The sequence below is a fragment of the Rhea pennata genome, chromosome Z (genome assembly GCF_028389875.1).
Source record: "Rhea pennata isolate bPtePen1 chromosome Z, bPtePen1.pri, whole genome shotgun sequence".
NCBI classification, from domain to species: domain Eukaryota; kingdom Metazoa; phylum Chordata; class Aves; order Rheiformes; family Rheidae; genus Rhea; species Rhea pennata.
The window spans coordinates 52759129-52774355 of NC_084702.1; the positions used below are offsets into that span (position 1 = coordinate 52759129).

The 15227-nt window shown below is 39.4% G+C and overlaps 1 protein-coding gene across 1 annotated transcript in view; it reads left to right on the top strand.

The window, feature by feature from the left end:
• HAPLN1 (hyaluronan and proteoglycan link protein 1) overlaps nt 1–12305 on the top strand; it is a 31340-nt gene extending 19035 nt beyond the window's left edge. The window contains exons 3-4 of the mRNA XM_062600009.1: nt 4385–4687; nt 11983–12305. Coding sequence (XP_062455993.1) covers nt 4385–4687; nt 11983–12272 — 593 coding nt within the window. The 3' untranslated portion in view covers nt 12273–12305. The remainder of the gene's footprint in view (nt 1–4384; nt 4688–11982) is intronic.
• The last annotated feature ends 2922 nt before the right edge of the window (nt 12306–15227 follow it).

Below are 15227 nucleotides of genomic sequence, written 5' to 3' on the forward strand. Positions count from 1 at the left end.
GACTACCTGCACATAAGAATGCATAACACAAATAATATACAAAGGACATACAAATATCATGTCTTTTCCATGCCAATATCATGTCTTTTCCATTCTTTAAGTGAGCAAGATGGAGCTCTATTTTAAAAATTATTTTACACTTATTTTCTGATATAACTAAGCATCTAATCCTTATAGGCTTGTTCAAAATTCTCCCTCTCAAGACAAATAGAGAAAAAAGGATTTTCTCCAGCCAGGACAAAAAAGTAGCGTTAAATCCTTCTGCACAAAAGCAATGGCTTGCTTTGAAAAAAAGGAAAAAAATACAACTTCACTTGATCCCTCTCTCTCTCCTCCTGGTTTTGCCTTCAAAAAATGTGATTGAAAACCGTAACAATAGAAGTAGAGTTGTACATTAGTAGCACTGAGAGTAAGGCATTCATAGAAATACGGGCACATATGCGGGGAGGTTTTGTTATACTTCCAGTTCTTATGTTCTAATTTGGTAGAAATCCTAAATTCCATTACAGCAACCATCTTCAGGACTGTGATTACACTGTCACAGGTATATACAGCAAGCCTTATCAGGCCCTCTTATTTCACTAAGAGATTTTTTCACCATTAAATTAATGTGTTTCAGTTTCTTTCCTCCTTCTTTGGAAGAAGGCAGAAGAGAAGTTGCTATTAACAGGGGTACTTCAGAGAACTGAGTGTCTGGGGGAGAAGCTACCTTCTAAATTTAAATTACAATTAACGTTCCCTATTCAAGCTCTGCAAATGCCTCAGCTGTTTGCTTAAAGCAAGGAACTGAGTCACTAAGGTCAAGTTAAGGCTCTTCAGGCCAAAGTTCCCACAAACTGCCAGGGTGAGAGAATTACCATTCCTTGGTTTTAAGCAAGTGTCCAACCACTCACTCCCTATAAAGAGCCACATCCCATAGGTTGGTAGATGCATTTGACTGCCTACAGGTACTGCCAACAGGACCTATAATATAGAAAACAGCGGGATAGATTTAGAAATTTTGTTCAGACTGAACAAAAGAGCAGGCCATAAGTAAACAGCTAAAACTAGTACTTGTAAAAGAAATACCATCTTTTCCCAGCAGAAGACTTCAGGGAAACTTTCATATGACCAACAAAAAAAGTATTCAAATATAATCGAAAACTGCAGCAATACAGCAATTCGAGGCTGGAAGTTTTTCCACATCTTTCATTTCCCAAGCTGAATTTGTTAACATTTGGAAGTGGGTGTTTTGTCTTGCAGTAAAACTCAGGATTGGAGTCAGGTGTTTAGATTCTGTTTCTAGTCCGGGAACAGCAACAAGCCCCCAACAGCTTTGTCCACTCAAGCCCAGATGGAGTGTGTTATCTTTTGATGGGCTGTAGGAGCCAAGACTGAAGATGCTGTTGCTCGGTTAACTAAGGTTCAAAATTGCTAAATTGTAGCAAAAAGAAGATGCATAGTATAGATCTATCTATCAATTCAGTGTTAGGCTTGATAGGGAAACGAGGAAGAAAATAAACAGTAACAACAAAGACGCAAGATAACGCAAAGCCAAACAAAACTGCATAAGGTCAATTTTGCTATATAAAATCACCGATGGCTACCCCCGTCTGTGGGGTGAAATTAATGCTAATCAGTTGCAGACTTGTACTGCAGATGAACTCAAACAAAAATCAGCTTCTAGCCTGCTCTCCAAATATAGCCCAAAGCAAATATTACGGTTCTGTGCATATTTATGTCATTAAAATGCTATGGCCCAAACTGTCAAACTTAAGTAGATTTGTAACAAATTTAAATTCATATTTAATTATCTAAAAAAAGTGATTTTGGAAATCATAAGGAATCAAATCTGTTTGAATGGTTTCTGAGTGATTGTTGCTCAGTCCTTAGAAGTATATGAGTTTGGACCTTTATTAACAGGTATCCATCTCCAGTGATTTTAGATTTTTTTTGGACATGTATGTGCAGATCAAACACATGTACTGGACTAGGAGTCTGGGGAGGTATAGTTCTGGAAAAATAATAAGCATTAGATTGCTAATAAAGTAATAAAGCTTAGACTCCTCTGGCACTTGCTACATTCTTACTATAGTCATTGATGTTTCTAGCCATTAGCACTGAGGGAGAACAAATGATTAAATTTTTTTTCACAGATCCAGAATTAACTTCTTGTTTATGAAGTTGTAGTTAACAGCATACAATGTGTTACCTAGCATTCATCTTTTATAGTGCAGAACAGCTAATAACTGAAAAGCCCTTGACAAAGGATTTACAAAAGGAAAGTCAGAAGACTTTCTAGTTAATTACCGGAAAACAAAATCTTGTTTATTATTACCCTACCAAGTTTACATTTGCATACTTTATTTTCCTGGACCAAGTCACTTGGGTTTAGTAATAGCAAAGATATTATTTAACAGAAATAACACTACCTGGACAATAGATGGCTGAAGAAGAGAGGGGAAAGAGAAACGACATTAAGATACTAGTGGAATAGACACCAAAGTGGATTTGTATGTTCAAAAAGAAGAATGACTTCATTGCATGGTGACAGTCGAGCATGACCATAACGTAATTTCTCTATCCTATGCTACATTGCCTTCGATACAAGGAACTTGTTATAGACAGGAGAATTCACCAACAGGGAAAAATTAAAAAGATAGATGTCTTTACCAGTTTAAAGCTCTTGGCTCATCTCCTAATGTGTTATCTTGTCTTCAGTCTTTCTACATCCTACAGCTCTCAGTTCTACAGAGGTGTTTGAGAATAAACATTCTGAGCTGGATCTTCTCTGATGCCTTTTTGTTTCAGCTTATAAAGACTGAGCTAAAGCCAACAGTAAAATTTAGCTGGGTTGAGTTTCTAAACCTTGCCAAAGGTTAGGGTGGTCTGATAAAAATTTTGTTACAAATCTCCCTTTTCTCTGTACTGCCTATTGTCAGAGCCATATGGGGAGGTGGTTCTTCAACATTTTCTGAAGCCTCTTTCCTGCTTCAAGTAGTAATTTTTAATCACAGAACTTTTTTGGTAAAACAAGGAGAAAGTATACAGTAGGCAAATCTGTAAGAAAAAGACAGTGATGTTGATTAAATGTCAGTATTGAAACAACTCTGGAGGCATGCCCATGTTTCCCATCCCCACTTGGGCACTCTCCATCACAGGAAGGGGTCTCGGCCATGCCCACTGCAATGGCTCACACCAAGCTGTGGGCCATGTGATGGTGGCCCATGTCCCACAAGGGGCACAAAGAAGCATCAGTAGATCCATGCCTCCGGGCCAGGACTCACCGGTCCTCCAGGCTCTCCAGTGCATGCTCTTCAGTTATGCCAGTGCCGTTCTTGGCACCTATAGAGGTGGTGTCTCACATGGCTTCCTTCTGGAGCCATCTGGATTTGCTTCATCCCATGAGCCGCCTTACTCACCAGCCATGACTGGGGAAAACAGTTTCCTGTTGAAGGGCCTGCGCTCACTGGCATTCTCCACGAGGAGCTCCCCTTCCACCATGAGCAGCTGCGGAGACGAACTGCCACACGGCCACTGGGAAGAGTCCAAAAAGTCTCCTTTGCTAAAGCAATACACATCTTCACTGATTTAACTTCCCTGTAGATTTCCTGCTTTAATACCTCAGGACCCTAACTGTGTCTCCTACCAGTCTAGTGTTCCACTGTTGTTATTAAGCTGACATGAAATTCCTACGATAATCTGAAATTAAAAAAAAAAAAAAAAAAAAAAAAGGAGAGTGGGGAAGGGATGAAAACTGTTTTGAATCAGGAGCAAAAGATCATGAAAAATTCATGGATTAGCAAAAATCCATGAAAAGAAAGTAACACTCTTATGTCAAGCAAGACATTTCATTTTAATGTCTATGTCTAAAAAAATAGCTGATACTACTCTATACTACTATCCTCTATATGACTTCTTTCAAAATGAGTACCAGAAAGTCCTCAGATTGCATCTTGGAAAAAAAAGAATTGGCTTTTTTCTACTTTTTTTTTTTTTTTAATCAAAATGAGAAACGTATCTTACAGTTGTGAAACGGCCACTTTCTGGTGAAAACCACTGAGCTGCAAAGTTCCCCTCGGCTCCGCTCACCCCCACGCGCTCTCCGCGAGCAGGGCTGAGATCGCAGCGGGGAAAGCGGGGGCCGCGCGCAGAGCAGGAGCCCGCGGGAGCAGGACGGGCTGTCGGGGAGCGGACCCCCCGGGGCGAGCGAGGAGCCGCTCCGATCCCCCCTGGCACGAACGGGCGGACTTGCTGAGGAAGGAGCATTTCTCCCCAGAAACCGAGCAGCTTAACGTGCTGCCGCGGCCTGGGGCAACCTTCGCTTCTCCAGGCGATGTCTCCCTTGCTCCTGTGCCCTCGGTAGGTAGAGCCCCCACAACTCACCCTCTCTCTGCCCCCGCAGGTGTGGTCTTCCCGTACTCTCCGCGCCTGGGGCGGTACAACCTGAACTTCCACGAGGCCCAGCAGGCGTGCCGGAGCCAGGACGCCGTCATCGCCGCCTTCGACCAGCTCTACGAGGCCTGGCGAGCGGGGCTGGACTGGTGCAACGCCGGCTGGCTCAGCGACGGCTCCGTGCAGTACCCCATCACCAAGCCCCGCGAGCCCTGCGGCGGCAGGAACACCGTGCCGGGGGTCAGGAATTACGGCTTCTGGGATAAGGATAAAAGCAGATACGACGTTTTCTGTTTCACTTCGAACTTCAATGGTAAGAGCTTGAGTCTCTTCTGCCTTGAAAAAGGCCATTGCTGAGCTTAAAAAAGAAAATAATTCCAATGGCAGCAAAGGGCAGCGAGTGATATTTGATTTGTCAAAGTTTGTGTTAGCTTTGGAAAATGTTATTATTGAATTTACAGAGACACATGTCTAGAGTAAAATTGTCTTTGCCACATGTACACATAGATCATTTCTAAAGCTTAGAACTTATATTGGCAGCAGTTTGAAATATCTTCACTTTCACTCCTTTAAAATTTGTATGTATATTTTTAATGCTGATATATGCCCAGTTTATTTCAGTTAAAGTCAGGAAGAAACCATAATTCCTTTAATTAAGCTTTCCTTTCAAAATCATTTATAATTAGGATGTTTTACAACTCCAATATATCTCCAGAACAAAATTCTGATTGTCTCTGCTGTTTTGTCAAGCACCTCTAGTGCTGGCACCAAGTCTCATATGACTAATACTTCCTTATCAGCACAGCTATTTCTAGCTTTTATACATAATAATTTAGATTCCTAATCTTTGTACACTGTCAAAGCCCTAACCTGTCCACTTTTGCTATGATCCTAGGGTACTCTAAACCTTAGTTTAGTGACTGCAAGCTTATTTAGCTATTAGTAGGCATTACTTTAGGTTGGAAATGACTTGATCTCAGCTTACTATCATCTAAGGTTTAATCTAATAGCTGAAAAGGATTTAAAACCATGGCTGTGAATAAGGGGAACACTGCAAGGGAATATGTGCAAAAGCAGTCTACAATCTTCCACAATTTCATTCTTGTGGGTAATTTCTATCCAACTTCACACATGTTTGGCTTGCAGCCCAACCAGACCAAGGAGCATGGCCCTTTTTGTTTATGCTCAGATTGCTTATCCACAGTGAGGCATGTTTGTCCTTGAGCACACATAAAAAAAATAAACATAAGCCTTGCTCTCAGAAGATATGCTCTAATGTTAAGTCTGCTCCACCCTCTCAAAAAAATCCCAAATCCTCAAACCAAAGATATCAAAAGTTAGGCTGGATGCAATCTGAAACAAATATTTATCTGATTTTTATCATGCCACATCATTGGCATATGAAATGCTGGCTCATTTTTTCTTACTTAATTTATGTAAGTCCAAATTCTGTATGAGCTCATCTCATATACAGATTTAACCCTGTACTAAATAAATGAGAAAAAAATCAATGAAAATTTTTTAAAAGTAATAGCTGCAGTATTTGAAGTGCTTGCAGAGTAAATGTTTGTGACCACCTTTTCTTCAGGCAAAGCTGTTAATAACTGGACAGTCTCTCTTAAGGAAAGAGAAAGATCATTTCTGAAAAAAATGTAGCAAAGGGTAAGCAAGGTCTGTACACTGAGACAGCAAGAGAGAGAGGGATAAAAAGGCTTGAGGCAGTGAGAGGCAGAGGCACAGAGGTGGTTGAGAATTCAGAGGGAAGACACCCAAACGAAACTCATCTTGGTGAGTCTGTTAAAGCCATCTGCTGTGCAGAATACTGCATGGCAGTCGGGTGATGTCAAGAACTGGGCACCATCTATTCCAGGCTCCACCAACTCAGTGCTAGATGAATCTCCCAAAGCATCAGTATGAAATCTGGGCGTCTGTTTCTCTCACCATCCACCTCCTTTCCACCTTCTCCCCAGCCGACGTTATCCTTCCACCTCCCAGCTGTGTCCTCCATATTCACGTCCCAATGATACCTTAATATTCATAGTAACCCTAGCAACTCTCCCAAAGTCCCAGCCTCCTATTTTCACCTCAACACTTCAGATAGTTTATGTCCGTTTAACAGTTTCATTAGCTTTCTCACTGAAAAGGGAAAAGGCTTATGATAGCCCATTTTGCAACCAGGTTGCAAATTGTCAATAATAACAGGTATGGGCAAAGAGCTGTTCCTCCTGTGGTAAAGAGTCATCCTACATCCAGTATTGATTCTCTCAGCTCAGGAACAGCCAAGGAAAATGAGGTGTGATTAGGACAACATGCATTTTCAGCAACAGGAATGACTGCTGCAATTTGTTGACAGTATAAAACAGAAAAGCTTTCAGCTTTATATAAGCAAGCTGGAGAAATGCCAAGAGCCCTAGGATCACAGGATTGTAATGCTAGCTTAAAAAAAAAAAAAAATCTCAGAAGGTGTCAGTTGTGTGAGCTGCTATGAAGAATGAGGGTGTGTGAGGTTTAAATTTCTGCTCAGTGGGTTCTTTTTAGAGAAAGGAATCCCCAAAACACATTATAATCTCGGGGGAAATTTCAAAAAGGACTCATTTTTAACTAGTTCAACAGCTGAAACTAAAAAGTCTTTGACTAAAATATATATAAAGCTTATTTTTTACCTGAAGAAGAAGGGTCCAAAACAACAAAACTACATTCAGCTGTTAAGGTGAAAAATGAAAGCATAGTTGACAACACAGTTGAGTTCAAATCCAGATTTGGTATTTTCGTTTTGGAGCTACTGGACCCCCACTGTGGTCAATTGAATAAACCAAATAATAAGGGTAAGAATTTGTTTTGATACGCTTAGTAAAGAATTCTGCACATATTCCTGTTAACTGCATGGGGAAATTGTTTCAGGAATGTTTTTTCTGCAAAACAATATAAAATAATCAGTACTTTATGAATTACCCTTGACAATGTCTGTCTTAGACTAGTATAAGTGCACAGCTTGAATGTTTTATTTAGCTCGTATAACCATTTCATACTCAAATCATTCTGTTCCTTTATGTAAGAACTCAGACAATTTGTGACTATACAGGCAAAGCAAAAAAAAAAAAAAAAAAAAAAAAAGTATCATGTATATGTAAATACTGGTAGTAGCAATTGACCATTGCAATTAACCAAGAATATATAGTGATGCATTTCATAAAACTATACAAAGAATAACATTAACATAATGCTATCCATATACATACCAGTCAGAGCTCAAGGAATAACATGGCATGGCTGCACAGGAAAGATACCACTTGGTCCCTTTCTGTACAAGCATTGTAGCAGGATTTCAAGTCCCAGCTGTAATGATGATTGTGCCCTAAAATATTGTGAAGGAACATATAATCTTTCTCCCTCCACAGAAATAACTATCAACTGGCAACATGGTTCTCATCCTGATTTTAGATTCCTTCAGCTGATAGAGACTATTGAAAATGAATATCCCGCTGGTGGGAAGCATCTAAGGTAGATCTGCCACGTTGGCATTTCCTGACATCCACATGCTTCGCTACACAGCCCTCACTGAGGTTTGCTTCCCTGCACGTCCTCTGTGGTGGGAGCCAATTTAGTCCAGTCTCTTTGGAAAAGTTGCAGGCTCGTACCCTACATGTGGTGGGACAAGCTGCCGTCACCCACAGGTTAATGAGGGATCACAGCCCACCCCCAATTTCTCCCCCTTCCCTGCCCTGAGGATTGGAGCTGCTTTCTTTCCATATGCTCCCTCCAGGACGTAAAGGTGATTCAAGGGAATAAGTGCAGGTGAATCCTGCTGCCCCAGTCTCCCCCACAGCCCCCAAAAGATATGGGACAAAGATAGGTGATGGTATAGTCTAAGTGGTTATTCTTTGCCTAATTTCAAAAGCTTCCCATAGGGGCTCAGGGAATTTCTGAAAGAAAGGTTATGAGAAATTTTTGCACTGGAAGGTGTTAAGTGAGCTAAATATAAACATAACTGTCAGTTCCCATTCCCATATAATTAAAAATTTTGAAAGAAAAGGTACAAGTAGAGCTTGTCTCCCACATTCTGCTCATTAACATGCATTTGCTATATGCTTTGCACATAGAATCACAATGCATAAATGATTTTTTATCAGTTCTAGCATAATCACGCAAAAATCTGTTATGTTAACAAAGTTAAAAATACAAAGAATGAATTGTATGGGATCATGTTAAAAGTGCAGCTGTGAACAACCTATTTATTACAATAACACATATGATTTAACCACCATCTCCAGTTAAATGGGAGAAGAGAGTAAAAAGTCTTTTCTGGATACTGTATGCTGATGGCTCATTTGCCCAGTCCAGATAAATGGACTTTTTAGCCACTGGGAATGTGCAGCCACTGTTTTAAAAAGAAAAGTAAAATTTCATTAAAATGAAATTTCCTATCCATTCTTAAAAATGGAATATTTAAAGTTAGGCACTTCTGTATCACTGGACTCTCTGCAGAGAGGGGGAAGGGTGCAAGAGGATGTTTTAATCTGTTCCTATACATTCTCATGTGGTAATTTGAAGTCAATTATCTTAAATCATTACTATATTTTAAAATAATTATCAGGTTCTTCTCATTAAAGGAATGGAAAGCATAGCACTTCTCACATTTTTAATATGTTCTTGAATTTTGAAGAAATGGCCTTGTTCAACTATATACTTTTGAGATACATTGAACTGGAGGTTTTTGAGCAGCTGACTACAAAAAGCTCAAGTTGCAGAAATATCCTGCTGGCTGCTGAGAACATCTTATATTGCTGTATGAAACCACAAATGGAAAAGAGTTTACTTTTGATACAGGAAAATTAGATAACTGATTTCTGCAGCTGTAAGCTCCTGGCGTACATACACCCTGCCTATATTGCAAAGGGAGGCCTGCGCTCAGTGATTCTCTTGCGGGTGCTGCCCGCACGCGGTGCAGCTGCAGCACCGCTGGACGGGCCATGCCGCTGGAGGCTCCCCGCCGAGCGCACGGCCAAGAGCCTTCTTTCCAAGGCACTGCATTAACCCCTGCCAGAGAGAGGGCAGGCACTGCCTTTCGTGGCCTCTCAGTATGATGGCTCACTGCCACGAACCCAGGGCTGCAGTATAAAAACTTAGTTTCAGGTATTTGCTGTCTTGATTCAGAGCTGAGGTTGGGGAAATCTCCCTTGGTAGTGCATCTCTCAAGCTCCTACAGTCACGAGGGTGTAGGTATTTAGGTCAGGTGCCCAAGTTTTCCTCTTTAAACTGTTATGTTACATGAAAAAGCTTAAAATGCCCACTATAGCTGAGGTCTGATTAGGCGTGGGGAGACCCTCTGCTCCATGATTTGAAGTGAGGCGTCAGATCAAGCACGCTTGTCCTCTGTAGGGGTAACCTAACTACCAGCTATTAATGAGGCAGACAATTAATCCTTCTATCTCCTGCCACATAAATTAATAAATATCAAGACTGAGAAGCCAGCACATTAGGAATCCTTCTAACCTGTTGGCCAGCAAAATCAGAAAACCTGTACTGAGTCTATTGATAGCACTTTATTTAATCTGGATACACATTTTCTTTTCCCACATGAGGTTTACTATTGAAGTTCATCTACTTAAGGGAAGGGCAGAGTATAGGAGTTCCTATTATTGATTTCATATGTCAAAAGCCTGACCTTACGGCAAATCCCTAGGAAATTACATTCCATTGACATATGGTTTGAAGAGCAACTAATAAGCTAGGTGAAGTTTACATACTATCAGTTCAAACCCCTGTTCGCCTAAGTATAAAATCCTATTTGCTTTGGGGAAATCTTTTAATAATATAGTAGGAACAGGTTTCCTCTTAATAAACATTCTCTTTAGCAACACTACACAAATGCTGTCAACTTGCTGAAATCGAATTAATACGCATTTTTACAAAGGAGTAATGTTTTCTGTTGAAACACTGTGGATACCATCTCTGACAACAATGAAATTGTTTAAAAGCTTCTTCACCACGACAGCCACAATGTAAATGCTATTTTAAAAAAATGATTCCCATCATAGTGCAAAATTTCAAATCTTAACATAAATTTAATACAGCTTTCCTTATATTTTCATCTGACCTGACATTTCCATGCTTAAAAAAGCTATGTTTTTTGCAGAGATATAGAGCTCAAATAAGACTTCATCTTTCTCACTGTTTTTTCTTCACCAAGAAAATAATCTGAAACAGAGCAGAACTAGGTTTGTGTGTTTGCCTATTTTTTATAAGGAAGAAAAAGCTTATAATTTTGGAGTATATTTTTAATCAAGAAGTAAAGAGTATGCCCTGAAATTGTAACAAGAACCCTACATGGACAAATTGCTTTGTTTTCCAGCTGAATCACCCTTAGAAAAAGAGTCGGATTGAAAATGTTACACTTACTTGGAAACTACTATTCCTTCAGCTAAGTGCTATTCCTCTGCAATCCATTTCTACGTAGCAGTTGGTTAATTGTCAATCTAGTCATGATAAATAACCTTGAATATAAAGCATATAAAAGGCATACAATGAATTTATATTGCCTTGATAAGTGAAATTAATGTTTGTATTATTGCTGCTTATGGATTAGTACAGGAGACTTCCATTATGAGCTTTACTTGCTGGCATATGTTTTCATTACCTTGAAACTGGGGTACTTAAAAAAAAAAAAATAGCACTATCAGTTCAATGTCATCTTATGGTGAATATGCCCTTTGATGCCTAAAAAGAAACAGAGTTGCAGAACTGCTGCAAACGTTTTTGACTGTGATAATGAAGACTTACGACACGCGTGTTTTCTATCTACTATAGGTTCAAACTCTGCTTCTGAGAAGCTGTGCAATATCTCAACAGTTTTTCTTACAGAAAAATTTTAAATTGTGCTTGTACTTAATCAGAAACAAGGCAGCGCCTTGCCAAAGAGTAAAGCTGCGTGTGTTACCTCTAGCCACCCTCACTCAAATACCATCAAAGGTCAACTCTTACTGTGCCATGCTTCTGAGAAGAAAACTCGTAAGAGTTTTAATCTAATGCTGAGAGCAAAATGTAGAATTACATTACTTCAGACATTTAACTAATTTCCCTTCTCTATCAATAAGCTACTGCTCTATGAGACTTGGTTTGCCTGAACTCTACAGGGTTTCTCAGACATTGTGCTGGAATATCATGGGGACTTTGTTGGTAAATTCATCTTTTGCCTTAAAGCTAGATGTAGAACTGAAGCCTTCTTCTAAATCCCAGAGTATCTTCCATCAACTCTCTCCTCAGAATTTTTCTCCCTATTTTTCTGCCTGTGCAGGCAAAGGTAAAATGCATTACAACAGTTTAGTTGCAACTGAATGAAGTGAGGGTCCACCTTCACTTGTCTTGCTAAGTTAGCATACATTTATATGTGTATTTTTTTCCTCCCATTATTTATAAACCCATTATACATAAAATTAAAATATTTTAACATCACAAAGTATAAAATGCGTGGTTCCAAACAAGTCATATTGCTTGATGTGATTCTGCAGTGAACTGCCCCATTTCTTCTCAAAGTCATCTTTATTATATCGTAGCATGTTGTTCATGTCACTAATGACTTTTTCTTTCTTTCTTTCTTTCTCTTGTTAGGTCGCTTTTACTACCTAATACACCCAACCAAGCTGACCTATGACGAAGCTGTTCAGGCTTGCTTGAAGGACGGGGCACAGATTGCTAAAGTTGGCCAGATATTTGCTGCCTGGAAACTGCTAGGATATGACCGCTGTGACGCTGGCTGGCTGGCTGACGGCAGCGTCCGCTACCCAATCTCTAGGCCAAGAAAACGCTGCAGTCCTAATGAAGCAGCAGTTCGCTTTGTAGGCTTCCCTGACAAAAAGCACAAGCTATATGGTGTCTACTGTTTCAGAGCATACAACTGAAAATACCTAGAGCACAACAGTTTTAAATTCATTAAGAACATGTGAAAGATTTCTTTTCGATATGAACTCATGCAAGTTACCAAAACTGTGATAAACCTTTTTTACTTACTGTAAAGAGTCATTTTCATAAACCCAACCCATTAATTTGTTTTTTTGTTTTAATATTTTTGTAAAAGTATCATTCCATAGATATTTTAAATTAATATAATTTAATGGAAGCTTTAGATAAGGAAGCTTTAGAGCCAAATTCTTTAAGCTACATCATCCCCAAAAAATATACTTTTCATGAATGAGGCATGCAATAGAGCTTGATAATTGCTAGATCTCACTTTCAGAATGTAAGGCTACTCAAAGCAGAAGCTTTTACAAGCACAAATTTTACACATTTGTACCAGTTTGAGATACACTGCAAATTAATTATATCTGCAGTTTTGAAATAAGATAATCTTTTGATAGTAAGGGTTCAGCAAGGTTTCTCAAAAGAAAAAGAAAGGAAATGTTTTCAAATGGAAACAATATACAATTTAATAAAAGGCGTTTAAAGCAGTCCACAAAAATAGGACTCATTTCACCATTTAAAAACTTGACTTTCTGAAAAATAAGCTCATGATTCCATGCATAGCAACAAGCACAATTAGTTCTCTGAACATTTCAATTGTGTTTTATCGTCTATAAAACATTGATGAGAGGGTGAATAATTAATTAATGAGAAAATCCTATTTTCTTCTTAACTCAAATTAAGGATGCTGAAGAAGTGTTATATTACCTTTGAGTAGCTTTACTGAGTTATTTGAAACTCTTAAAGGCCGTTTGCTAAGCAGCATATAGCATCTACTCAGGGCAGTTGTATAAATGAACTGCTGGACAGAAAAACTGCAAACTTTAGCAGCTTGATTTTACATTAGCCTTTGAAATGTTATTGTCTTAATGAAAGAACATTAGAATATTTAATATTTCTTTCATATTTACACATCACAAGAATAAACATTGGGAAAAAACATTAAAAGTCTTAAAACAAAATTATCAAATAAGAACTTGAAACCAGCTATTAATGTTTAGAAGAGAAAAAACACTTTCTATCCTTGCTTACATCTCATTTGCATCTAGAAGAATTAATTAGTTAAAACACTTTCACAGAAAAATTATTGAAATTCTTCATTTCATTAACTCCACAATGTTCTAGGTGGAATATGTTTACCTGTATATGCCAGTGTCAGAGATAAACACGCACTGTGCACAGTGCCTAGGATTTTCAGAGCTGCCTGAAGCACTAAGCCCTCTCTAAAGACCAAATTGAGGGAATTTGGATTTCTGATGCAAACTTATTTTGGATGCAGCAGTTCTCGGTGCTCATCTTCAGATACCTTAATGCAACCAGTTTAAAAAGAGTGGGTGCTCAAGGCTTTCTGAAAATCTACTCCACTTATGGTGTCTCAAGCTGGATATCCAAATAAATAAATAAATATATAAATAAAAAGAGGCCACCCATTAAAAACATCTTGGTCTTGAGTAATCTCTTAGGCAGTTTTGAAATTCCCTCTCCAGCACTGATTCTTTCACTTAAAAACTTAGAACCTTTTTCCTACTCTATGCGTACTGACTACGAAGACTTCGGAGGACCAACATTTGTATACACAAAGTTTTATAGATTCCCATTGTTTCCATATCTAAATGAAATATAGGGGTTCTATTCAAGTAAGGCATGCCTGGTATGTTTTTATGAATAGTTTTGTGTGGTTACTTTCCCATGGACATGAGTAAATAAATCTGTTTCCCGAAATGGTTGCAGTTCCATTGTAAAAAACTCTGCAGATAAACCATGGGGAATGCATGAGAGACTCGTAGTAGGAAGCTACCCTAGTGCAAGAGGTGTTGCACTGGAGTTTACTCCCATTGAGTTCTGAGACAAAACTCCATCCTGCTGAGTTGCTCACAATATGGATATTTGCTTATAATATACCTATGAGGCAGTCCCAGTGCCCCAATTCCCTTTTAAAAAATTAATTAGGAGTCAGGTTTTCTTGAAAGTCTTTCACTCAATTATATATTAAAAAAAAAGACATATCATAGCTCAAGCCCCAAAACCATATAAGCTTCCCCCATCAGCCATTTTTTAAAATAATGTTCATTTCATACATTTTCCTAGATCACTCAACCACTCAAAATCTTTTCCAAACACTTTGGAGGAGGGAAAAAAATGCAGGAGGGGGGAAAAGGATGGGAAAATATTTGTGCTGGAGAAGGAATGGGATATAAAAGACTGTATGGCAACCAAGAGGAATACATATTGTTTCCCCATCCAATCCCCGGAAAAATGGAAAAAGTATTTCTTAGTCTCCTCTAGTGCATGGGCAGGGATGCAGTGATATGGAAAAAGCCATAAGGAGTATCCTAGAGGGGTTGCCACCCCTGTTAGATCTCGACTTGCTGGGAAGAGGGAAGCCTTTTATGCAGCTGGCTCTCTCCTCCCCAAGATCTGCCACATCTGGAGGAAACTGCACTGTTTTCCTATTGCACAATGGTAGAGGGATATGTAAGGAGACTTTTTCCTTATCCTTTCAAAAAAATTCACGAGGTTTCACCTAAACACATCTCTTGCAAGAGGGAGATCTCCAGTGTGCCAAAAACATAGACACCCGACCCATTCTCGCGGCTGGCTAACACGCCCTCGCTGCTAGACCACAGGTGCTGCCAGAAAAGGTAAATTTGGCCTCTCACAAACCTTACGATGTGCTAGAGATGGCTGGTCACATCCTGGACTGCAGCAATCTCAGTCTTGCTCTAATTTGGAGAAGCACACAGCTCCAACCGTGTGCCCCCATTGGGCATCACCAACCTCTTGGGCTGGGGCTGAGCAGGCTCCTCAGCACCCAGCCCAACCCCTGGCAGCACAAGGAGGCCACGGCACAGTGCAGAATTGGGCCTCAAGAGCCACCCTGAGCTGTGATGTGGTCA